General features: G+C 41.7%; 1 protein-coding gene across 2 annotated transcripts in view; it reads left to right on the forward strand.

The window, feature by feature from the left end:
• The window catches only part of LOC128082687 (glypican-5-like), a 366,543-nt gene extending 343,574 nt beyond the window's left edge, over nucleotides 1-22,969 (forward strand). For both annotated transcript variants that reach the window (XM_052687113.1, XM_052687114.1), the window contains one exon: nucleotides 21,382-22,969. In XM_052687113.1, the coding sequence (XP_052543073.1) occupies nucleotides 21,382-21,584 (203 nt within the window). In that variant the 3' untranslated portion in view covers nucleotides 21,585-22,969. The remainder of the gene's footprint in view (nucleotides 1-21,381) is intronic.
• The last annotated feature ends 3,200 nt before the right edge of the window (nucleotides 22,970-26,169 follow it).

A 26,169-nucleotide genomic window follows, 5' to 3' on the forward strand; every position in this document is an offset into this window, starting at 1 on the left:
AGGCTGTCCATGCTGTCACCTTGCTGCTGATGCTGGTTGTACCAAACAGGTGAAGGAATCTATGGTCAGGAGCCTCATATTGTCTCCTTCCTAGACTGGGTGGCTGAGATCCTTTTCCAGCTCCCCTACAGAAATATAGCAAAGTTTCAGCTGCATCAGGAAATCAAACCACCTGCTGTCATTCAGAGTCTCATAACCCCAGTATAGAAATAGCCTTTCAACTGCTGAGTTCCATTCTCTTTGCACAGGCTTTTCCAGAGCCCTGACGGTTATAGGGAGGCATCTCCAGCAACGCAGCATGGGTGGGGAGCTGGGTGGGTGCTCCTGGTGGCCCTCAAGTACTGTGACAATTGCCAGTACACAAGTTGTCGTGGTGGAAGCTGATGCTTTACAAAAACAGCCAGTATTCAGAAGAGCATCTGAATTGGAAAAAAGGAAAGCATTGAGTGCACCTCTTCAATGTTAATAGAATTGAAGTACTGACTGGAAGAGTTTGGTGCAGTAAGGATTTTAATTAAAGTATGCTTTCTTCAATAATGTGCTATAGATAAAATCAAGTCTCTTAGACAGCTTCAGTAAAGAAATGTTTCCCATAGTATTTGGAGATATGTGGTGGAATTCTCTTTGATTTTAGTGCGGATGTAACCCATAATTTATTTTTCTTTCTTTCAGTATGTCTCTAAAAAATAAATTTTGAAGGAATTTTCTGTTGCCTTCATCCGTTTATTCAAGTTTATCACTTCTTTGATGTCTTTTACAACAAATAATCAAATTCATGAGATTTCTGGTGCATTGGCAAATGCTTACTTTCAGTTAGTAATTATTCCAGAGATTAGACTTGCCAGCTAGCGAGTCTACTTGTATATACTAAATGTGCTGCAATAACATTTTCCTGTATAATATGAGCCCAACAAGACTTTAAAAAAAAGAAGTTTCAATATGCCAAACTTTTCACATATCCTGGAAGTTTATGAAGTTGATAGAAACTGTACTGAGTTTTCTTTCTGGCGTTGAAGAAGCCCCCCTTCCATCTCTCTACGTGTGGAATTACAGAAGCTGTCCCATTAGCTGAGAAAACCAGCCCTTTGATCAAGTGCTAACAAGAAGAAGTTGAGTGGGGATTCAGTCAGATAGCACTCTTACTGGGCGGCCGTTGATGCAAACTTCAGCAATGCCTCCTGTGCTCTCTGTTTTATTTTCTTAGAGAGGAAAAAGAGCACTTCCTGTGTTAGTTCATAGAAATCCTTCAGGGACAGTTGGTCAGGATTAATCTCTTTCCCACGGACAGGATGTAGGACATGCTTGCAGAACTATACTGACCCATCACTGCAGTGTATCTACATCCATCAGTTACAAAGTGTCTCTGCAACCCCCTGAAGCAGGTAAATTCCCTCCCCACTTGCACAGTGCTGGGAGTGGGGCTCAGGGGAGCCAAGATTGGGCTGTCTGTGACACCGGGAGCTCTGCGTGCCCCTGTCCCCGCAATCCCCAAGCTGGAATGCCTACAGGTCACTGGCAGACACTGGAGAGACCCAGCAGGTCTCCTGTAGTCTCTAAAGAAGTGTTCACCAAATCAGCATTTAGACTTTATTTTAATGGCACTGTGTAGTCATATAGTTAAGCAGAACAACTCACTCCCAGTTCCATATGTTAGGGACCATCCAGAGCTCTGGACTCCCAATCTCAATACATGACAGTCTAAAGGGGCTGGAGCAGAAACTTGCCTTTAGGTGTTTAACTGTTGGTCCAAAGCAGCTCTGGCTGTATGCAGGGCTCGTTCTCCATATTTGGCAGGAGTACATGCTTGCGAGAGAGGTCATTTCCTTTGGGGCAGTGCTGTGTTTTGCCTTCAGTCTGATTTTCTAGGGAAGTGTCAGAAGGTTTGCAGTTTATGCACGTGTTGTATGGCTCTGACAGTGTGTCCATACTGCTACTGGAGGTGTCATTTTTGTAAGTCCATTTATTGCACAGTATGCATTAGAATTTGCTTCATAGTTTGGCATTTGCATAGACACTGCTAGCCATGTTCCAGGGCTTCTGTTCTCCAAGAACGAGAAAGAGCAGAGAGCTCCTCTTCAGGAGAGTGCAGTCAAATGGCAGCAGGAATAGCATGCAGGACAGGAAGCAGTGTGCCGTGCCAGCTGTGACTGCAGCCCTGTTAGTCTTCCATCCTCAGCTCCTGCAGTGCTGCACTGTGCAAGGGATCCAGCACAGCACGCAGTGTTAAGCTGTCAGCAGTTAGCAATGAGCACGTCGCGTTCTGCTGCTGCAATGACACATCATTCCCTTCATCTCTGAGGTTTGATGACACTACTGTTTCAAATGCCAGTGTGAGTTTTTGTGTCCTTTCAAATAAAAAAGGCATATTTGAACTACCAGAGAGGAAACGGTTGGTGTCAAGTCAAAATACTGATAAGTTTGTTTCTAATGAATGCTACTCATCCAGCCAAGTTTGCTCCAGAAGGAGATGGCAGATTCAGGACTGAATATAATCCCTGCTATCAAAAGATAATTACAAGAGCAAATACCTGTCTGTATTCATTTTCAGCTAGGTGCTGAGCAGAAAATGCCACCGTGCAAAATGCTGGATAGGAAATAGAAAGGACTTCAGTATTTCGTAACATATTTTCTTAGAGGTGAAAAAAATGAAAGACAAACCATTTGCTTTTACAGATTTTTCACTTTGGACCAAACAAAAAAAAAATAAGCATTTCAGATTCGAATTGCATCATTGATAGAGGTGGATAAGCAGGTAGCAGCAGAGGTTCTTAACATGGTTTATGGTGATTTTTGTTTTGTCCCCCTGAACTTTCAGTCCTTTGGCCCTTTGTAAGAGGTGAAGGCCAGAAGGAGTGCTGGGCATCCCTGCACCCCAGTTCTGTGTGTGGACAACTGTGCTGGGCACAGGGTTCTGCTGGGCATCATTTAATGCATGCGCTCCTCCATGGGCCCAGTCTTTTCCTTCCTGGCATCACAGTTATCTTTGAAGAAGAATTAAGTGCAATGGAGTTTTTACAGGGGAGTTCTGAAGGCTTATTTCCCCACAGGGAATCTTTTGTGCAGTTACAATGACTAGTTCCAGAGGAAAAAAAAAGAATGTGTCAAAACTCTTTTAGGGATTTTGAGGTTCGATTAAAGGACTGTGCTCCTCTGTGCTCTTTCTTTTTTTTTTTTTTTTTTGTACTTATGCATAACAAAATATGATCCCCACCAGAGCACATAGAGAAGTTGCTGGTTACAAGCAAAAAGTGCCTTCAGCTTTCCTCTCAACAATGCTGTTAACTTCGTGCAAGACAGAGGCCCTTATTTTTCCCCAGATTATTTCAGGCACTTCTCCAGTATAAATAAGAGTAAGTAATTCATATCCTGACATGTCAGAAATATTTAGGGAAAGATTTTTCCCATCAAGCCACTTGGTTTGTGCATTGGGCTGCATTCTGTTCCCTGCTCTGTGGCTTGTGTCTTGTCACCAGGAGGAAGAGCTGCTTCCCTGCCCAGCCACTGGCTAGAAGCAAGCAGAAGACTATCTAGAGGATAGAGTCAGGTACCATGAGACCTTCTGTAATTCCTTTGGTTTGGGAGTAGGGAAAAAGCTTCTGATGCAGTCATACGGTGTGCAACCATCCAACTGCACATCTGTGCTGAGAGGCAGCCCAAGCATTGCTTGCCATGGACATCCCACATCTGAATTCTGGGCACTTTCCATTGGATATGGAAGGGCAGAGAGCTGCCACTCCAGCTGGGACAAAGCAGGCACAGTACAGGCACCTCCCTGTCACCTGGCAGGGCACAGCTGGAGGTGGGCAGCCAATCTTGGGTCCCAACAGCAGCCTGCTTGTGGGGCTGTACGCCTGCAGAGCTTCTGAACAGCCCCCAGCCTGCCTCACTTCTGCGCTGCTCAATGCGTGTGCTCAGCCGAGGAGTGACTGTCAGCCTTGCTTCCTGAAAGTGCTGACAAATCCAGTAGCCAGAGAAACTAGAGCAAAGGGGACGGCAGCAATACCTTGATCTGTTCATTTGATTTATATTGAAATGGGTTTATAATGTCCATAAATTATTACTTTTCCAAGAGATACCCAAACGAGTAAAATAGACTGCTCTGCATGCTCCCACACATTCTAAAGCTGTGTTTGTACATGTGCAAATGAATTCCTTCACCTCCCTTAGCCAACGGCAGCCATAAGGGCCCAGTGGCTGCGCAGTGTGGCAGTCCCACGCATAGCACGTGTGCATGGAGAAGCCCACTCCATTCACTTCCCTACCGAGCAGACCCTGATGGGAGGTTCCCTATAGGTCTTAACCACCTTTTACCTTCTAAACCAGATGGTGCTTACATTTCTGTGTACTGATCAGTCAGACCGTGTGTCTCAGATGCAAGATGAGTGCAAAGGTTTCACATTCAGGCACACTCTCTTGAGGTCTCTGAGCAAGAACTTTGCATACTAGCAGAGCTCCCTGTGCCAGCACAGCCCATCACAGGGAAAGGCTGAGCTGAAAAGAAGTGAGTATTAGCAAGTAAGGGAATAGGGGAAAGTGCAAAGGCAACAGTAATATTAAACATGTACCAAATGGCCTTAAAATGTTCATTGCTTTGTATAGTGAGTCAGGCATAAAGTTATCTGAATGTGACCATTGCATGTAACCTGAGGATGATAACCCTCAAGATGTAGCAAGCAGGCAGAGCAGTTTACTCCCTCTCTCTGTGTTTGCAGACCGCATTTGTTGTGTATGTTACATGGGAATCTCCAGATGCTGAGGCATATGTTGTCAGTGGGTACCTTCACTTCTTAGAGGGAGGTCAGGTGGCCCTGTGACTTCTTACAGAAATGAAGAATTTCGGAATTAATTAATAACTGCCTGCAGTAAGCCTGAAGTGTTTCAGGAACATGGAATCATTTGTCTCCATTGTAGGAAGTACTAAAAAATCACCAATCACACATCAAATACCAATCTCATCCAACCTTCTTTGTTACATCAGATAGGAAACTTCCAGAGGCTGCACGATTTGGGGGAGGATATTTCAATGCCTGTTTGCTGACAGCCTTCCCCAGTATATCACTGCTTTTGGTACTTCCTTCTGTGCTTCACATGAGCAGAAACTGATACTTGTATATACATCTGATCTTTTTTCTTCTAAGAACTGTAACCTCATTCAGCATTCAACTCATCCCTTTTGAGTTTGATGTCCATCCTGTGCTTACCCAGATCTACCTTACAATTTTGCTGCTCGCCAGGTAAACAAAATAAATGATTGTTTGTGGGCCAGATATTCCCGGTTCTCTGTAACTCATGACATGATTGTGCTTTAGAAGTTAGAACAGGTATCATTAAATACTGTAGAACTGTGAACTGTACAACCCCTCATTAAATACTGTGGGCCAGGAGTCATGATCCACATGTGAGCTACTAATCTGAAATCCAGCATGATATTATTTATTCAATTTGTGTTGATTTGGGGATAAGGCAAATTACTTGCCAGTAAATATCTGTATTTAGAATGAATTGACATCTGCCTACGTCAGCCTGGGGACTGAAGGATGCAGATGTATTGCTGACTCAGTGTAATTGCAGATTTCCTCTGTGACCACCACCTACATCATTTTTGCCTCTTTATTGTCTCAGTTATCTGATCTGAAAAACGGGAACAACACTTCTAGGAGTGCTGCCACATTTATTGTTTGTAACATCTGTTAGGACTCGGATGAAGTTGTTGTCACTTCTTCCATTTGTTTTAATGGAATTAGTGTCAAGACGGCCATGCTTTGATATGAGAACTCCCACAATCCCTCAGTATCTGCTTTAGGAGGCCAAAATATTTGGCAGCTGCCAAAATGGTTTTCCACCCGCCCAGGTCTTTTCTCTTCAATACATGTTTTATAGTGCTGAGTAACTGTATTCATTTCAGCTTATGTCATCTTGGATGTTTCTTTTCCTCGGGCCAGACTGAAACACCCCAGCTCACGGTGAGTGGAACCAGGCTCCATAAGCAGTCTCACTGATTTCAGAAGGACTTTCACTCACACGTTGTTCTGTTCATTGTTGAGAAAGGGAACAAATACTGCAGCCTGGCCCTGTGCAGTGAAGGCAACATAACAGGGGGGGGTAAAGAGTAGGAATTGCAGAGACAAGGAAACCTTTCATGAAAAAAAAGATGCAAAGAAACTGTGATTCATCTGAATGCCTTAACTCTAAAGAAGAGCTTTGACTGGCAAATGATAGAATATAGTATAGAAGCTGGCATCTGTAGTAAGGCAGAATTTAGAAAGCTCATTCTAAATAAGACCATAAATTGTCTTCTCTACCACAAAATTTACCCAAACACTTTGAATTCAACTGAAGTATGACTTTAGCCACTAAATAATTCTAGGATTTAAGGGATGTGGTGCTTCTGGGAGGGAAGCAGGGGCTTGCTTGGTCTTGTAGCATTCATTTTTCAATCATGTACTACAGGCAGACCTTTTAGAAATCATGTGATGCACGAGCAGCACAGCTTCAGAGCTATTGAAGAAGAGCACTGTTGCACCTGGGTTAAAAGATTAAAGCCTGAAAATGATGTAAACCTGGAAATGTTTGTGCATCTGCTAATCTGCTGCAGGCTTTCTGTCCCCATGCCCACCCCAGCTGTGTGTCCCTGTTGTGCCATCCAGCTGGTGCTGCAGGGCAGCAGTGGGCCACGCTGGGTGCACACGTGGTGCTGAAGATCTGCTTTCCCCCAGCTATCTTTCTGCCTGAACCAAAAAGAAGCTTGTTAATGGTGGAAATGGGAAAAAAAACACTGTAGTGAATACTGCCTCTGGCCTGTTCTTGGTGCAGTGGTGTGGGCTGGGGATTCTCCCTGGTGTGCACCCAAGTGAAGCTGCCGCAGATGCTGACCTTGCTGAAACAAGTTGTGTTCAGTCATCTCCATGCCAGCTGCTTTATCGTGCCTTGGTAGCAGCTACACTGGAACCCAGTTGGGCAGAGCATGGCTGCTCCTGTCACTTGGCAGAGTGCTGCCTGGAAACCTGAACAACTGTTCTGCCACAGCACCGCCGTTGGGTTTGCTCTGAGGCGCATTTCAAGGGCTCAGTTTTAGTGGGCGTTAGTTGGACATTTTGCCTGAAAATAAGACAGCTTACTTATACACCCCCTTGGAAAAAGCTTAGGCTGATGTTTGCAATTGCCCATTTCCTGTTATTTGATCTGTGAAGAAAGTAAGGTGGTGGAAGTTAAACAATCTAAATCTCGTGCCTGCTTTATCATTTCCAAAGCTTTACCACTCAGAATCCCCAGTTGAAATATTTGTGTCTGCAGTCTGGGAGGAGAGGGAAGAGGGCGTTTCCTTTTCAACGTGTACACAAAATTTGGTAATGATTTTTTCCAGGCTGCCACTGCTTGCTCTGCTTTCGTTTTCAGCAGACTCTCATAGAAGAGAAGAAATAAAGCACCAGTGGTGTTCAAATTGGCACGCAAGTCACGCCTTGGGTCACATTTGGGATTTTCCAACATCTTGAAATTTTCCTGGATAGCAGCTGAAGCAGAGAATAAGCTCTTGGTATAATCCATAAGCATATTTAGTTGTTTGATGGCTTTAAGGCAAGCTCAGGTTTTAGTTATACCAAAATCAGTCCAGTTCCAATAATCTTTCCCTGGAACAACATATTATTTATTATATGGGAGACAAAGCTCAAATAATTCATATGTTTTCTTTAGCATGAAAAAAAAATTGAGATTGGTTAGCTGCTGCATGTTGCTACCTTTTGAACTGCTGCAGGTCCATAACCCATACCTTATGCAGAAAGACATTTGTTGTTTCTCTAGTTAGAGGGTAAAAGAGCACTATTTAATTGTAATTACATAGAAAAAAATAGGAAATTGAATGTCTTAAGGAAAACCACGAGGAGAAAAATAAAAATCTGGCACGTGAGTTTAAGGAGAAGAGCAGCCCATGGACTTGTGAGGTCTTACAGCTATCATCTCTCCCTCGGGTTACAGCTGTGCAGGATAAGGTGCTCAGAAAATAAAAAAAAACACGCGACAGCAGAGCCTCCAAATCTGATGTGCTGGAGGTGCCGGTGACACACAGTGCATCCAGCCACATGCCCAGCCCATTCCTTGCTAGGGAATTCGGGAGCTGAGCCTTTCAATCCACTCTCCTTGGCAGTACTCCAGGATTACTGAGGCTTTGAAAAGCAGGATTGTTCTGAAAAGGAGGTGGCAGTCCCAGCTAGCCATTTGCAGGGGTACTGCACATCCACCGTCTCCTTGTAACACGGGACCACGTGTGCACACGCAGCACAGCCAGAGCTCTTTTCACTGCCTGAGCGCTGGAATGAATGCCAGAGAATTAGAAGGAACTGGCCAGCCTTCAAGATTTCTTCACAGAGACTTCTGAATCAGCTCCTGTGCTCTGTACTCTCATGTCTGTGAGTCTGGTAATTTGCTCTACTTTATGTATGCTCTGTTCAACATACAGATTGGCTTTTTTCTTTCTGTGGTAGTTCCTCTCACTTTGCCAGCACCTTGCCATTTGCAGCTTTAATGCCTATTGACAGCATTTTGTCAGCCATAGCTGTCGATGCATATTCCTTTTCTAAGGAATTGTTCACCCTCCGTTTTTATAGATAGCTACAGATTTCATCACAGACTGATTGAATAGTTTGTTTTCGTTTGCTTTTCACGTGGAATAGATTCAACAAATGAATAGATCATTGGAAGACTGAAAACAGAGATGAGGAAGCTTTTCTATTGTATACCAAAGCCATTCCTGTGCGTCTAGCCTGGTTTGTATTACCTTCAATGAGGGAGTTTTGCAGCTCCCTGGGCAGCTCTAGCGCTGTGCTCAGCCCCAGCACACACACACAAAGGTTACTTTCTTCTACTGTTGATAACACTTTGCTTCCCCAAACTCAGTCATAGTGAGCAACGAGCCTGTCAGTAAAGCTCCAATTACTAATTTATAAGTTAAACAATTTGTTTCTGCCTTTATAGTGGAAACTGGCACAAATGCAGAAGAGAGCCAGCCTCAGCCCCTACTGGGTTCATCCTCACACAAACTAGACTCCTGACCCTTAGTATTTTCCAAAAAAAACTGTTTTTAGCGTAGCACTGGAAAGCTCTGTCATCCCACAGCATTTTTTTTCATTTACCATTATTGTCAGAACTGAACTGCTTCTTGATATTTGGTGAGGTGCCATGTTTTCTTGCAGAGGAACAGATGTGATTTCTTCTCCCACGCCACGGCTGGAAATGAATACTCTGAGTGTTGCCAACTCTCATCTCACAGTATCTTCCTCTTCACAGAACAGCTGTGTCAGAACCTACGGATTGTTGTGGCTCAGTGACATAGCACAGGAGTAGCTATGTTTCCCATTAAACAGATTATCATGACTTCCTTTAAGCTCTGAAGATGCCATTAGTTAGCATTGCTTAAGCGTGCCAAGTCAGTGACGGAATAGCACTCTTTAATGCATATGCCAACACAAATCAGTTGATCACAGTTCAGCTAAAAGAATGGCCAGAAATCCTTCAGTCTTATTGCTTTGAATGTTCTTGATCTCAATTTGTAATTGGGTACAAATGTAAATGGGTACAAATCTATGGCATTTCTAGTTCAACATTTGATTGCAGCTTTGCTATATAGATTGTAACTTGGTAACTGCTCCAGATACCAGTAAATGTTGGGTTTGAGTTAAATCTAAATCACCCACCATTGTTTATTACTGTCCTTTATAAGGTAAATGTCTTCCCATGTTTGATTTACTATTAGTCTTGATTTGACAGTAGTCAGGAATCCCTCATTCAAGATAGCTACCCTGTGATCCTTGGCTAGACCCGCATAAATTACTGTTAATGTTTTAAAGTGCCTAAGCAGGTTAGTAAAGAGACTGGAGGTTGCAAATATGTTCTGAGCTCCTTGTGCTTTTTATAGGAACTGGTTAATAGCTCAGAGAACAGCACTCATCCTGCAGTGATTAGAAAGACTCCTCCATTCACACTACACTGTCTCTGCCAGTGTGGGAAACTATCACCTCTTCTTTGTAACACACCAGTCTTTATGAACTTTACTTCAGATCTCTAACCTATCCTTAAATTAGGTCGCTTTTTCCCCAGCTCACTCAGTAGGCAACCCTTTTTCCATCAGCTGGCTCCAATTATGTGATCCTCATGTGCTATCTCTGACTAAATGCTCTTTGAAGTTAGAAAGTGGAAAGATGCCCTTGGTAAGCTACTTTGATTCAATTGCTTCAAACAGAGAGATTGCTGTTGAGATACAAAGGTTAATTTCACCCATCTCAACTCAAGTTAAACAAGGATTTAATGAAGTCCAACAGATACTGAATATACTACTCCCGATATCCCTGTTTTTCCAAATTCTTTACCCAAATTCTTTATCTTGATGATGTTTTCTAGCAAACTATATGTTGGTTGACCTAGATTTTTGTAAGATCACAGAAGCCAGGGATGAGCCTACTGAGAGCAATCTAAGATGTTTAGTATGCTTTGAAAAATATTAACTGCTTGCTTTAATTCCTCAGTGGGAGACCAGCATTCCTAGCACATGCTGAACATTGTGAGGAATTGTCCTATACCTAGCGTGACAGACGTGCAGCCAAGCACGTGGCCAAGCCCAAAGAAGTGTTTGTGCTGTTTCTGTTTTGGCTTTAACTGAAGTGTGACTCAAGGGCAGGATCAGCACTGCAGAGGCAGAGAACCAGGGCTCAAACCCTTACCCCACAGAAGAATACGCAACATGGCATATATCATTTATCAATCTATCATCCATCAGTGATTGGAAAGACTGTATCAATTAAAAATACAGAGTCTTTTATTAAAAAGGAAACCCCTTCATAATCCCAAGTGTATAACTGACTTGCAGATCGGATCTTCCAGAATGCTGGTGCCATAGCAAGTGCAAGGCAAAGGCCTATGATGTCAGTGATACGCTGCTTAAGTAGACTGTGACAGTCAAATTTACAGCAGAATTCTATAATATCAATATTGAATCTGCATGCAGAATACAGTTTGCTAAGCTTTAACATCCAAATGCTGTAGCATAGCAGCCCCTGAGAACAGGTTCACGTCAGAGATGTTAATTGTTCCCAAACATCGGGCAAGTAATCTGCATTTTGAAGAGGCTGTATATGGGCATTTCCATAATTTATGTTTTACAAAGTCCACTGATGCATATTTGCATAATAGACCACAACAGTGCCAGCAGATCCATTGCAGCACATGGTGTCAGCTTTCATGATGTTCCAGTGGGTTTTTCCCTTTATTGGAGCTCTTATGACACAAAGAACTTGTCAATAACTGATACATCTCAAAGAGAAGACTGAGTGCCTGTCAAAGCTTCTTTGGCTGGATTGGCAGCACACACAAATCAAGCTACATGTGCAGTCACCTAACAAGTGTTTTGCATATATCCATGCCAATTCTGTGCATAGAAACAAGTGAAGATAATTTATATATTTACTGTATTTAGGGTCTTAGCTGACCTAGATAGAGCAGTCCATTGCTTCTCTTGGAGTCTCCCATCACACTTCACTCACTCGCAGCAATATCCTGATGCTTTCAGGCTTTCCAAATTCTTCCTGCTTAAAAACTTAAGTTATTTTCTCATCACCACTCTCAGCACCTGGTCACAATCCAGTGGAGAGGTGCTGCAAGTGCCAAGAGTAGGTCTTTGGCAAACACTGCCCTTATTACTAGTCCCACCTGGGCAGCCAAGCTTGAGCACATCTGTATAGAGAAGCCAGCTGACAGCTTGAGGTCTTTGAATCCCAGTGCAGTATTTATCACTCTCAAAAATGCCATGGTTGGTTTTTTTTTTCATTTTCATGATGGAATGAATACCTTAAGGAGTTAGATGTGTGGGATTGTGGCCAGAAGTGATTCTTCTGCATGGCTAAATAGGAGAGACAAGTGGTTTCCACTTTGTCACTGCTTACCAATGTAAAGTTCAGCAACACTGCAAATCTGGGAAAGGGAGAAGGTTTATAGCCTTCAGTATGTCATGTACCACACTGGGCTAAGCTAAACTCAGTGCTGCTACTTTTGATGTAGATGTTTCTCATTAAATTGGCAGGAACATTTCACCTCACTCACTTGGGACAGAAGCAGGGAATGGAATCAATGCCAGCCCTGGACAGGAATTTCCTTCCCTTAATTTGATGCACAGGCTGAGTGTAGTCTTCTGCATGTGCTAGCAGATTCTGCTTCATTTTGTAAGAAAAGTTTTTTATTAGAAAAGTTTGGTATTTTTACCCTTGGTTGTGTATCTCCTTCACATTTGTGTCTTTGTGGATATTCTTTGTTCTGCTAAATGTGATAAGGGTTCATCAGTTTCTCTGCATGCTATTAATAAAATAATGCTTTTAAGCCTTCAGTATTTTTACATGAAACATGTTCTTCTGCAGATATTCAGTAGAGTGATGGCTCTAATCATCCTCTCTGTCAATAACTGTCAGCTGTGATAGAGCTGGGGATCTGGTTGACTGGATAAACCTAGCAATGTGAAATAGAGGATATGCATGCTGAATATTTGCCACATTAGAAAAGAAGAAAAGACTAATTTAAACTTCCCATACCAGAGGCAAAGCAAGTCTAATGCCGTGATATTTTCCATTGCTGCTCTTGGTGGTAGGTCTAAAATTATTAATCTAGGATATTGTACCATCATTTTTCATTTTATTTCACTCACCACTGAAATGAAAGGTTGGAAAGACTCAAATATTTCCTACCAGCTTACTTAATGACCAGAGCTATCCATTGCCATTATAGCTGATCTTTGCTTCTCATTCACATTAAGAGAAATCAGATGATGTGTGGATTGATGTGATTTCAGTGTCTATTCCATAATTAAATATCAATTATGATTATATCCCATTAGAATGTCTCTAGAAGATTATTCATATAAGGTTCTGTTTGTGCTGAAGAAATAGCAGAAATACAAGAAACACTTGAAACCTTCACCGCTGCCATCATTAATGTGAAGGAAATGGGAATCCAATCACTTAAAAATCTTACCAAAGGAATTATGTCTGTCAGTGTTTCTAAGAGAGCAATGGAAGAAGTGGAATAATTTGACTGGCTTTTAAAGAGTGAGGAATGATGAGAGAACATCATGTTTGCAGGGAGAAAAGAACCCCTGAGATGTGTTGTGGAAGTGTTTGCAGTTGGCTTTTTGCAGTTGTCTTGCTGGAAACTAGTGCCTTGTTTCTGGTTATTATGTTCTGGGACTTAGTTGGGCTGCTTAAAATGTACGTGTTGAATCCATCCTGCCTCACAAAAGCAACTATGAGCTGAAAGACCTTGAGTCACCAAGCTCTTTGGTGGGAGGGGAATTCCATGGTTTACTTTCCGCTTCCCATTCCTTACAAATACATCTGCTGATGCTGAAATTGGAGAGCATGGATCTCATCTCCCTGCCCTCCACAGCATCTCTTGGGGAGGGAGTTACAGACCTCACTCAGCAGCAGAGACCAATTCCTCGTGTCTCTTCTTTTTGCTTACCTAATTTGTATACTGGTACTTAATTTGAATAATTCCTTCCAGTATATTTTGGTCCAGTTTGCCCTAGGGTAGAGCTAGGTGCAGAGAGCTCATGATAATGTTGCAGAGCCTGTTTCAGTCTCAGACCCCTTATCTGACTGGGTGATGCAAAGGAGGCCTGGGTTCACGCACCCCTCCTGAATCAGCCATGAGAAGGATTTGAACCCAGTTGCCTTCCACCATGATTTCAACTGCTGTCCTTGTTTGCCGATGGTAGTCTGCTCTCCTACCTTCTGGTGTGACCCGCAGGCCCTTGCTGATGAGGGCTGGCTGAGAGGAGCACTGGTGTCCTTCCTCCACCTCCACCCAGTGCCAAAGAGCTCTCAGCTCCCTGGGCCTGGGTGCACGATCAGCAGCAGGAACAGTCATGGCTTCTAGGGAGGAGAACAGAAGCACCTGGGGAACTGTGCCCCTGTGGTGCAACAACTGCAGAGAGGATGCTCTGAGAACCTCAGTGGTGCAGAAATACTTGGCTCTGGCAGCCACGCTGCCATGCATAGAGTTCTCGGTGCATTGGTGTGGCTCGTGCACCGGCTGTAGTACGCTCAAACATGGTCATCCTCTCAAGCCGTGTGACTCTTCCTCATCTTGGGCTTGGAGAAACTGTCAAGGGTGCTTGTCTGATTCGTGTTTTCAGCAGAGGGAGAAGCTGCTGTTCAGATATAGGCCTCAGGGCGGAGTGACATATGCTGGTGGGTAATATATTTATTCTGGTGGCATCAACTTTGCTTCAAGTTTAGCTGTTATGTTCAGATCCTTGCTGTAAGTTGAACTTACTTTGCTGTAAGTGTAAGATCACATCCAACCTTTTTGTAAAATGGAGCTTTGTCTGCTTAGAGCTGTAGACCTAAATTAAAGTTACAGTTATAAATGTCAATTGCAGATGCAATTAGCAGCTTATGAAAAGGCTGGATATTTGTTACATGTAAATTTTAAAGCAGGTAAAGATGCAGTTTCCCCTTAAGGGAAAGAGCTCCTACAATACATACTCTTTCTTTTCTCAAGAAGAGGAGTTGTCTGGGGGAGAGGAGCTGGGATGGCTTTAAATGTTTTGCACTCCCTTTCAGAATAAGTTTATGTTTTCCTCATATACAATTTAATTAAGCCTTCAATTTGACCTTTGTATTGAGCAATAAAAGTCGACTGGGAAAGATGTGGGCAGAATGAGAACACAAAGCACGCCCCGCATCAGCCAGTGTGAGAACTGTTTCTGTAACCAGAACTAATGAGATCATCAGGACAAAAGCAACAGCCAAAGCATTTTCAATTATTACTAATATTTTTCTTCCTTGAGCCAGTTTATATTTTTCTTAATTACACAGCTTTGAGCTGTGGCGTGATATTTAGCAGATGCCTTCGGCACTTGGCGTGCTGATCACTTGCACACTCCAGACTGGCAGGGGTACCTAATCTTTGAAGTCTAGAGTGCACATTCATCTTCAGCTATAAAGGTCAGTCCTGCATTCCTCGCATCCCCCCAAACTCCCATTAAGTTTAATAGGAGTTTTGAGCACATGAGGCATGCAGTATCAGGATCACTCTCCGTCTTCTGGATATTACCAGTGAGGCATGTACAGAATTTCTAAACATAACTAATTAATTGCACCACACAGTGATGGCAGAAAGCTGTCACAGAGCTTTTTAGTTGTTTCTTTCATTACAAGAAAGTTACGATAAAAGTTCAACAGATTTACTGGGAACATCATGTTTCACAGATACTTCCATGCTGTGTCTGAGGATATCATGTCAGCTGTGCTGCAGTATGTATGAGGTATCTGGCAAGCGAAACAAGCTTAAGCATACAACCACAAACATGTGCCTGGGACTAGACTAAAAACAGATGTTTCCAGGAAATGTAAAAGATGTTTGACATGTTTTAAGCCTATACTTTCAGCTTGTCTGCATTTGAATAAGTCTTATATTAATACAAACAAAATGACGAAACCTTTTCTTGCCAGTGACTGACAGATTAATGGAACTATTGCTGAATCACACAAGGTTTGTTAGGTTAGATTATTTCTTCTCTAGAAAAAGATGGAGTGTTCTGTTTTGACATATACCATTTTAGGGGCTGAGGCACTTATACATGCAGGTTTACTTTTCAGCCCTCAGAACAAAGCATACATATTATTATGGCTCATGAAAATCGTGCAGGGTTTGCTATGGTAGCTGTATATCAAAAGCCAAGCAAATATAGTGATGGGTTTCTTACACTAGTACAGCTAAGATTTATTTTCATTTATTTATATATTGGATTTCCATATATATAGACAACAGATCGTTTGTGAATGGGGAGGGAGTTGCCACTTAATCTAGGTGTGGCTTCCAGGCATCTGACACCTCAAATTGTCTTGCAGTTGTTCCTGACTCTTCTTTATTGTATTTTTTTTTTTCTTCTTACCTTTGACTCTTTTTTATAACTGCAGCTCCTGAAAGTCCCAGGCAGTGTTATTTCTTGAGGAGGGTGGCGAAGGTTCTTCTTACCCTGGAGAATTTAAACTCAGAATGCACAAAGTGTTTGAGAAATAAAGTAATTCACTTGCTGTCCTACGGGGAGGAAGTGATCTGCCACAGATCCCACTTCTCTTCCAGTCTCCTTAAAAAGAGAAACAGAATGACTGCAGAGCTAAAACTAAACAGACTGATTGACCTGCATAATCTTCACTCGTGTTATGTAGCACATAGTGGCAAATCCCACGTTTTGACAGTTGTATCATGAGTTCATCACACGCTGGGAGTTCTCACATTCCCATTTCCACAGTGTTCCAGTTTCCATGTCTGCTGCAGCTGTAACTGGAAATAATTAGTGCTGATCTTAATGTCAGGATAATAGATTATTTGGAAATTGCTGTTACATTTTATGGTGACAGCATTGTTTTGCAATTTCAGAGTTCCTTCCTTTGAACACGTAGAAGTAATTTCAGCTTTTGCTACCAGAGGTGATAAAAAGCTAGTAATAACACTGCAGCATCTACTGTAATTTAAGCACCAGTTCCACCAAGTTGCACCTTGTTTTAATTTTCTCCCAGTCTTGTCTGCCAAAACCAAACCATGATCAAAGTGAAATCAAGCAGCAGAGCTACAAGGTTGGGAGTGAAGTAAGGACTGACCAGTTCACTTTCGACCTGTGTCTCATTGTAACCATCAGGAGACATTCAAACCAGGAATTAATTTGTCATCGTAGATGCTGACATTCAGTCTTTTCAAAGCAGAGTGTTTGCAGGAAAGTCTAGGAAGAAATGTATGGGTATGGCTTGATGTAATTAGAATCATAGTCATAGAATCCTTAGAGTTGGAAGGAACCTCTGGAAGCCATCTAGCCCAAGTGCCCTGCACTGCACAGGGACACCACAGCTGGATCAGGTTGCCCAGGATTTGATCAGCCTGGCCTTGAAAGTCTCCATGGATGGGGCACCCACCACAACACTATGTAACCTGTTCAGAGCCTCACCGCCCTCACTGTAAAAGACTTTTTTCTATATATCCACCCTAAACCTACCTCCCTGAGATTGAATCCTTTTCCCCTTGTCCTGTCACCACAGAACCTGCTAAAGAGTCTGTCCCCTTCTTTTAGGGAAGAAGACTTTGTCACACTGACCATTTGCAATCACAGAGAGGACCGAGCTCCAGTCAAATCAAGAGAAGGCCAAAATCAGAGAAGTTTTTTCCTTTCTTTTTAAGCTGATGAGCTTGTTTGTCCCTTGGCAGGACAATAGGAAGCCTCTACAGATGTTTAAGTAGGCTTTACCGATGCTGTTCATTAGCGAGCAATAGCATGTGAGTGCACCAATCAATAGTTTGATAATTCCTACCAGTGCCAGGGCAGCCAACTGCAAAAGGTTTAGGCTAGAGAGGCGTAACTAACGTCTGGGCTGCCAATATTGCTGACCTCGTGTCAGCTAACTTGGTAATAACCTAAAAAAATAATACCCACATGATTTTTCCACTGTATCATGACTGGCTGAGATTAAGGTGTGCTGTAGCGTGTGACTCACCAAATGTGTTTGGAAGGTGTACTCAGTCCTCACTGCAGGGGAGGTTTCCCACACCTAAATTGGATGGCAATGACAGGTTTGTCTCCCTTTTATCCTGGCTAGTCTCTTTGAGGAATGGCATTGATTCACAGAAGTATTTGTGAGAAGTTCAGTGCCAGCACATGCATTACTGGGTAGCAATCTGCAGTTGCATTGTTGAGGTGAAAATAATCCTAAATGCTCTAAACACTGAGGTCAAGTAATTTTAATTATGTGTTTTGTTAATGTTGTCAAGCTGTGAATTTAACTACAGTTAATGCAGATGAAAGATCAGTTAAGGAGTGGGACTCAGTCTCTTGGACTCACAGAGCTGCGCTCTGCACTCACAGTGGTCCTGGTGCCTAAGGGGACTTGGAGCCATCTTCGCTGACCACAGCAGACTTAGGCCGTGGCAGGGGTCCTGGGTGGCTGTTCATGGGGGCTGCTGGGCAGCCAGCTGCCAGCACTGAGTATCCCTTCTGGCAGGATTTGAGTGTTCATGCTTGAAGCCTGGATAAGGGAAAGCACAGGTGCTGTGTTGCGATTGCTGCGTAGTGTAGTACAGATCTTAAAACACATGTTATTAGAAGTATATGCTTCTATTAACATAAATTGTGAATATATCACATGAGAAAAGTAAGTGTAGAATGAAGTTCACATACCAAGGTCCATAGGCCATCTATATAAGGTTAGCTAGTCTTCAAAGATTTAAACTCCATTTCTGGAAAGAAACGGGGTGATGATGGTAAGAAAGCTCCCAGCAATGGAGAGAGCTTTTACTTGGGAAGCACAAAGCTTCAAAATGCAGAAGGTAAACAGAACAGACTGAAGCTGGGACTTCTGTTTTATGAAGTCATGATTTGTGGGGTTGATTCTTGGGTACTGAACCATCTGGGGTTCACTTTGTTGAGACTGGAGTTTCATTTCTGTGCTACTCTTCACACTGACACTTTAATTACCATACTATCTTTTTGCCTTTTGAATGTCAGTAGTAGACTGAATGTAACCAGCCCTGACTTTGAGAAAAAGGTTTGAGAGAAAAACTCATTTAACTCTGAGTATCTCAGACAAAAGCCTGGAGTCAGTAAGCAGCTGGAACTCTTAACAAACTGGAAAAGGACATGAAATCTTTGCTGAAATTTGTGACTTAGAAACTGAATATGGGATTGAAAAAGATGCTGAATTGTGTTGACTAGGGCTATTCTTATTTATTTATTTTTAAGCAGATTGCTAATTAGAGTCCTACGTCAGAATTGTCCGTCAGAGAAGCACTCTGCTGTAAAGACAAAGAGAAAATTCAGAGTTAAGTCCCTTCCACGTAAAGGATAAAGGCAGAATTTTCTAATGTATTATTTAATGCTTGTTATGTAGTGCATTAAGCAATCACTGAGAGGAAAGCTTTTAAAAACCAACGGCTTCTCTGATAGCATTAAATCTTACCTTAGATTTTTTGGTTAGGTCAATATTAAGAAAATAAATGACATTTCAGTCTGCCCGATTTATAGAGGCCAATCAAGTTACAATGCTGGACATGGCCAAGTGAAAGAGGGGAATAGATTTACCTGAGTGAGGTCTTAATTTAATCAGCTGGCCCCAGAGAGCTGAAGTCAGCAGACTGAGATGATATAAGAGGCAGCAGAGAAGCAGTGCGTTTTCCACAGTCAGAAAGGAAAATGACAGTGATGGAAAGGAGTCTAGGCAGTGTCAGAGAACACCTACTTCCATGATTTATCCTTAATTTACTTTAATGACAGTCTGAAGGTTGTCCTTTTTTTTTTCAAAGTGTCCTCAGAATACTGGTATTTCCTAAATATTTACAGCGTGCTTTTTCTCCTCCCCCCTTCTGTTAGCTCCATTGCAAGCTGGAATTGAGGAACATTTTGCCATAGCAATTTGGAACAGAATGGCAAACTGCCTTTTCCCCACTGCATTCCTTGCCAGCTGTGTCCCTTCTCTGCAGTAAGCCTTGAATCAGGTTTAGAAATCACAGGATCCTCTGGGTCACTGTTGATGCAGGTTTCAGCTGGGCAAAGGATGATTCATAGCATCTGGTGTGGTGCCACGTTGTGGCTTTAGGAGAAAAACAATGTGGGTAACAGCAATCTTTTAGTTGTTGCTGAGCAGTGCTGCACAGAGCTGAGGGCACTTCAGTTTTCAGCTTCGTGTGCTGCCCTGCCAGTGAGGAGCTGGGAGGGGACAGAGCCGGGACAGCTGCCCTCAGGGATATTCCATACTGTATGGTGGCACGTGGAAAAACTACGAAATTGGGGTGAGTTGACTGAGAAGGCTGCCTCTGATTAGGGACTGGCTGGGCATTGGTCAGCAAATGGTGACCAAGAATGAGAAGCTTGAGCACTTTCTTTGTAAATAAATATATTTATATTTCCATGTATATATGGAACATTGGGGAAGGGGAAGCAGTGAGAAAAAGGCTGTGTGGTGTTCAGCTGCTTGACATTATGATAAAATGGAAGAATTAGTTGCATTTCTTTTGCTGTTTATACTGGCAAGAACAGTGTGTGCTTTCCTAATACAATAGCTCATTTTTATTATCAAGTGGGTTTATTGATGGTTGGTCAGAACTACTGATATGCAGACAATGATCTCAGATTGCATTTACATGTCTGGAATACTTTCTGCCTTTCTAGTTTCTACCAAGAACTTGCTTCTCTGATTCAGAGGGGGGTTCTATTTGTTTGTTTTTTAATTATGAGATTGGGCTGTTGTTGAATTTGCATGACAAAATTACACTTTTTGTTTTATGTGTGTATGTGCATTGCATTCATTAGTATCACAAAAATAAATAAATAAATAAATAAATAATAAAAAAAAATTATAGCTTGGACCTGAACAATTATTGTTAATTTATCAGTTCTTGCAGGTAAGAATTCAGTTATATGCCAGACACTTAGGTTATGCTTTTGCAGATCATGTCATCATTAGAGGAAGTGCTGATTTTTTGCATAATGCCAGGGAAGGACTCAATGGCAGTAAGATCGCAGTGATGCTTGCAAAGATAACTGGGGACTTTTATCAATTGTTTTCTCATTTGAAAAGTCTGTGTTTTTGCAAGAACAGACTACTGATACTAGTTTCTTGCATATTTAATCCTTTACATACAAGGTGTCCCAAACTGCCCCAAAATGCATGTGGAGGGATGGAAAATAAATAAATAAATAAATAAATAACATGCAACTGTTCCATATCTTATTGGTGAAACAAAAGACAAACAAACAAAAAAAAAAAACAAACTTGTATTTACTAGGGAAAATGATGGAACAAAACTCAAAGCGTTTTCTCTTTGTGGCCACTTTATTTGTCCACACTGATGAACAGGCCATATCAAACACCTATGTAGTTCTTTGTGTTAGTAGCCTTTCTTGCCAGTTCGTCCTACCGTACCAAAAGTCCTGTGTTGCTTTAAAGTAAAGGCAATACAAAAAGCAGCTAGGAAGCTGGCTTATGAATTAAGTCAACATGTTCTCCAACTCTCCTCCTGTGGTAGCTTAACAACTTGACAGTTATTTCACTGGGGCATGTTACAAAACTGGTCAACCCTAGCATAAACCAGTTCCTATCCCAGGTAAAAATGAAGGTATTTTTAAAGGGATTAAACTGTGGCCAGGTTTATGCTTTGTCTACCAGTAGGCTGGGCTGGAATTCCTGAGCAAAATAGTGGGTGCCTAGCAAAGTGATGTGGTCACTGGGTTCAACTAAAACGTTAATATAGGCATCCTGTCACTCTGTACACAGTTTGGTTATTCAGGCTAGAGTACGTATCCCATTCCATGTTCCAGATGTGTGATTAATCCTACATTTACTTTCATGTTTTCAGATATACTCAAGGACAAGAAAATCCATCCAGAAAACAGAAATGAACCAAAACCAACTGTGAAAAAGATTGTCACCACAACCACCACAAGCACTGTCAAGTCATCCTCTAAACACAGCGTAACTGGAAATGGGAGCAGTGCAGCCCTGAGTTCCTCACTTTTTGTTTTAACAGCACTAGCAGTTCTGTGGCCTTGCCCCCCATAACTGCACACGATTGCAGCCACTGCACAAGCCTTTCTGTTCACTGTCACCTACACCTGCAGCCTTACCCAGAGAAAGCAAAGCTAAATAGCTATCTGTTTTACTTGATATATTAGAATGAATATTAAACAATGGGCTGGAGTTGGCAGATAGGAAGTGTCCTCACCTAGAGTGAAGATAGCTTCTGACAAAGCCCAGCCAGGATGCAGAGAAAACGATGACAGAAGTTCAAGTAGCTTTAGTTATGGGATAGAAATAATAGAGAACATGAGAACTGTGTACGTGTGTTACTGTTCTTCTCAGTTATGTTCACTGGAATCACATTGGCTGTTGTGTTGAAGTTTTTTTCTGATAAATTAAAGGAATGGTCAGTCTTCAAATCTAAGCCCATACATGCATTGTTTCTCCAGTGAGCGGCTAATAATCTACATCTGCAGTTGTAAAACATGCTGAAGTGAAGCATTTTGACCAACGGGATGAAATTCCTCAATGGTCGAGAAGATCAAAGCATGTCTGAAATTTCTTTTCACTGCTACTCTTTAGATTGTAGGAAGCCACACAAAAGCACATAGCATGTTTAATACATCAGCATAGCTGCCTTAACAATTGCAAAAATTAGGAACACTTTGTTTACTGAGAGCAACATCGAGATTGAGTTTCCCTGCCCCACAAAATGGAATCACCAAATGCTCAAACATATGCTGAAGGCCTATGGGATGCATGTCCAGCAACAGGAAATACAAGCATCTTCTTCAGTTGAATGTTTTGTACAGTTTGGGGGTGGGTGGGGAGGGGAGATCATTCAGTTAAAATTCAGTTTGTCGGCATGTTGTTAAAGAGAAAATAACTTAAATTTTCCATAAAAGACTGAGAGGTGTAAGTTAATGGGAGCTCCTGTTATACACAACCAAGATTTGGGGCATTGTGAATCTCTGAAATAACTGTTTCATAAACTCTGTATTATTTAATTACATTTAATGTTTAAAGTTTTCTATCACTATAGGTGTAAATGTAAAATAGTCAAATCTGGAATATTCTCTATCACATCTCAATTTCTATCCTAGAAAATGACAAAATGTGCATTATATTTCAAGGCTTCTTTTTTTTTTTAATCCATCATATCTTGATATATTGTAACTTTTCAAATGGAAAGTACTAAACTTCTAATGAGTGTCAATGTGTGTTTTCCAACAGCTATGTTTACAGTACCATTGAATATATATAAACACAACTGTATGAATTCAGTGATTAATGATAAGTAAGTGAAACGTTGGAATTGTTATACTTGCTGCATTTCATAACCGTTACAACAACTTAATGGCCATTTTCATGTTGTAGACTGTTACTGTGTACAGTTTTATAAGATTGAACATAAAACATTTATCTTTTTTTTTTTTTGTAGAGCATCTCTTTTGATACTTAGAGTTACACAGCCACTGACATCATTCAGAAGAAGAACCCAATGACTTACTCATCAGCTTCAGGCATTTCATTGAAAGTCTTGATACTTTGTGAAGGACATCTTGATTCATAGAAGCTGTTATGTGTCAGTATTACTGAGTGCCATTGTAGGTAAAGTGGCGACAATGCAGGACAACACAACATACAACCAGACAAAGACCTGCTGTGCTTGCCGTGTTGTCAGATAGCATTAGTGAACATGTCTGATTATATTTGCAGAGGTGGGGCCTTTGTTGTTGCTTTTTTTTTCTAATTGTGCTGTAAGTTTTCATTGGCAGATGTAGAAGTGTAATCAGAACAATAAACACACCCAGGTGTGAAGGAGTTGGCTCTAATGTGAAAAAAAAGATTTCTAAAAGTGTTCAATTTTAACATTGAAACAAGGAGATGAAATAGAAAAAGATTCATGGGCTAGCATGAAATATTTTCTACTTTGTGTTCCGATTTTTCAGTATGCTAAGGTTATTAATATCACTCAGTAGGGCTTTTCCAGATCTTATCAGTGTAAATCAGGTTTCCCAAAGGTACAAAAATGTCTGTCCACTGCTTTCCGAAGTTTGGGAGCTGCACCAGTCTATTGAACCATCATTACAAATGCCACGTTTTGCATTCGTTGTCACTGCCCTTGGGAAGAGTGCACTTCTACCTGAGGAGATGTACTGTGAAAGGACACCATTGCTCCTTGCAGCCTTAACAGATCGGTTGTGACTGGTGCTGTTAAACAGCCTGGTCTGCGCACACACAGAAATGTGCTTTTAGTGCTCACATCCATCACCAGCTCCTCAGGTGATACTGATCACCGTGGCTTCACTGAAGCAATATAACATTTCTCATGCTTATGAACATAGTACATTCTCACAATTGAGATCCTGAGTCATCGCTCAGGCACACATGTTGGCATTTGCACCCTTAAGTCTCCATCAGTATTCCTGTGGGTAGGGATGGGGTTTCAGGGTTAGGCTCAAACACTGCCACACTCCAGCAAGGCGGCTTGGCCTTTTAATTTCTCACTTGGATAGTGGGAACTTGAATACCTGGAATGTGCATGTCCTTTTGAGATCTTTGTGCTTTTAGGGAGGCCAGTGATCCAGATGGCCTCGTACTGAACTGTAGCAGGGCAAGTTGCCTGTGTGGAATAACTCACCCAGAGGACTTTTTGTTCTTGAGAAATCTCACGACCTTGCTAAACAAAAACCTCTGAAAAACTAAGTGTTTGAATTTTGGGTTTGGTTAGCTAGTTTTTGACTGAGGTAGCACTGATTCTGTGATCATATGATTCTGTAAGCTCCTGTGTTCTAGTGACGAAACCAGAACAAGTTCAACTGGCAGGGTGAGGCAGGTCCATCAATTCATTCTGTTAATAGGCACAGGACAGGGGAAGAGACTGCAGAGGATTCAGCTGCTACCAATGCATTTCACAATGATGTACTTTTACTCTGTAAGAAGAGTACTGGTCATGAAAGACGTTCATAATGTGCATCAGAAGTGGTGCAGCTTTTAAGAGCAATGCAGAATATTTTTACTGATACCTTATGATTTTTTTTCCTGAGGATCAGTTGCATTTACATATGAAAAAGTATTTTCCATCAAACGGAAAAAATATACTAGTAAAAGCAAGACAAAAGGCCTTCATCAGACAAGAAGTGTTCCTTTTTGGATGAATATATGAAATAAATCTTATTTTGATATCAGGGACACATGTAATTCTCAGTAATTGAAAAGGTGTAAATTGGAAATACTTTTGAACTCATCTGTGTAACCTTAATGTAAAATAACAGCAGTCTGAGACCATTGCTGTAGCTTTACCTCACAGTTATGAGTTGTATGCAGCCACTGCTTCCTGGCTGTTTATTATGTAGCTACAACCTTCTTTTAGTACTTTGCCAGTGTTGGAAAGTCTGTTTGCTGCTGCTGTCATGCACTTGAGTAGACTCAACCTATATTTTCCTCTTGATAGTGATGTATCTTCTTAGCAAATAAGGTGGAATTGCTGTGGACGTGCAGTCACCTCTCAGTGTTTGACTGCTATTTAGGCAGTTCCATCAGGTGCACGTGAAAGGTTTGGAAAGTTCCTGTGTCACTGTTCTCCTTCATGGCTATGGATGCATCAGGGAGAAAAGCCAACACAGACGGACAAAAGTGTGTATGGCTGCAATGTGCCAGTGCATGACAACATCCAGCTGTCTTTTCTGAGGCTCTGTGCCAAGCGTTTCCCTCTAGTTTTCAAGCAGCTTTTTACACCTCTCTGAGTTAGACCATGGAGACTGGCCAGGCAGAGAGCAGCTGGAGAATCTACAGACTACATTTTAAGGCAACTTTGCTGACACCTCCTATGAATTGCACTTGCTTTGCAGTTTGCTTGCACTCTGTAAATTGGCAGCTCATTTTCAACCTTGCATTTTTTTCTGTTTTGCCTGTTGCAAATGCTATGCCCTGTCCTGGAGCAGATCAGATACTTGGTCATTGTGTAAAGAACTGTGATTCTGTTCTTTCACTCCATAATGAACCTTCTGAGGTACAGATGTCTGTCAGAGCCTGGTAGAGCAATATAGATAATAATGTGCAGCTGCATTTACTTCAGAGGCTCTGTTTATGGGTATCTGGCTATGAGATTCATATCTCTTTCATCTCTTAAGTCACATGCCTATTTAATACATTCCTATTTCCTTTTGTTACCAGGACTGCACCATGTATGATTATGTTTCAGTTTGAATCTCTAAGGCTATGTGTCTTAATATTGTCCTGCTGGGTGCTGTGTGCAGTCTAGTTTTTAATGTTAGATGAGCCTTTTTGCCCAAATTTATTGAGCCATTCTCATTCAGTACTGCACACGATTAGTTTAAAACAAGACCTGTTCAAGTGAAAGAAGCTGAAGCACATTAAAGTGAGATACCGAGTAGGAAATGAGTTTGGAAAGTCCTTGTGTTGCTGAATGGGCCTCTTCACATTAAACAGATTATAGTGTTTAGCTAAAATTAGAGTCAAGATTTCATAACTGATGCGTTCAAGAGGATTTCAGCCCAGTTTTTAAGCAAGAATTAATTGATACATATGCTTTTTTCATGTCTCTCTACAGGGGTAAAGACAGGTCTGTACACATAGGGAACATTCCCTAAAATGTATCTTG

This window comes from Tympanuchus pallidicinctus, unplaced genomic scaffold (genome assembly GCF_026119805.1).
Source record: "Tympanuchus pallidicinctus isolate F22 unplaced genomic scaffold, pur_lepc_1.0 scaffold22, whole genome shotgun sequence".
Lineage (NCBI taxonomy): Eukaryota > Metazoa > Chordata > Aves > Galliformes > Phasianidae > Tympanuchus > Tympanuchus pallidicinctus.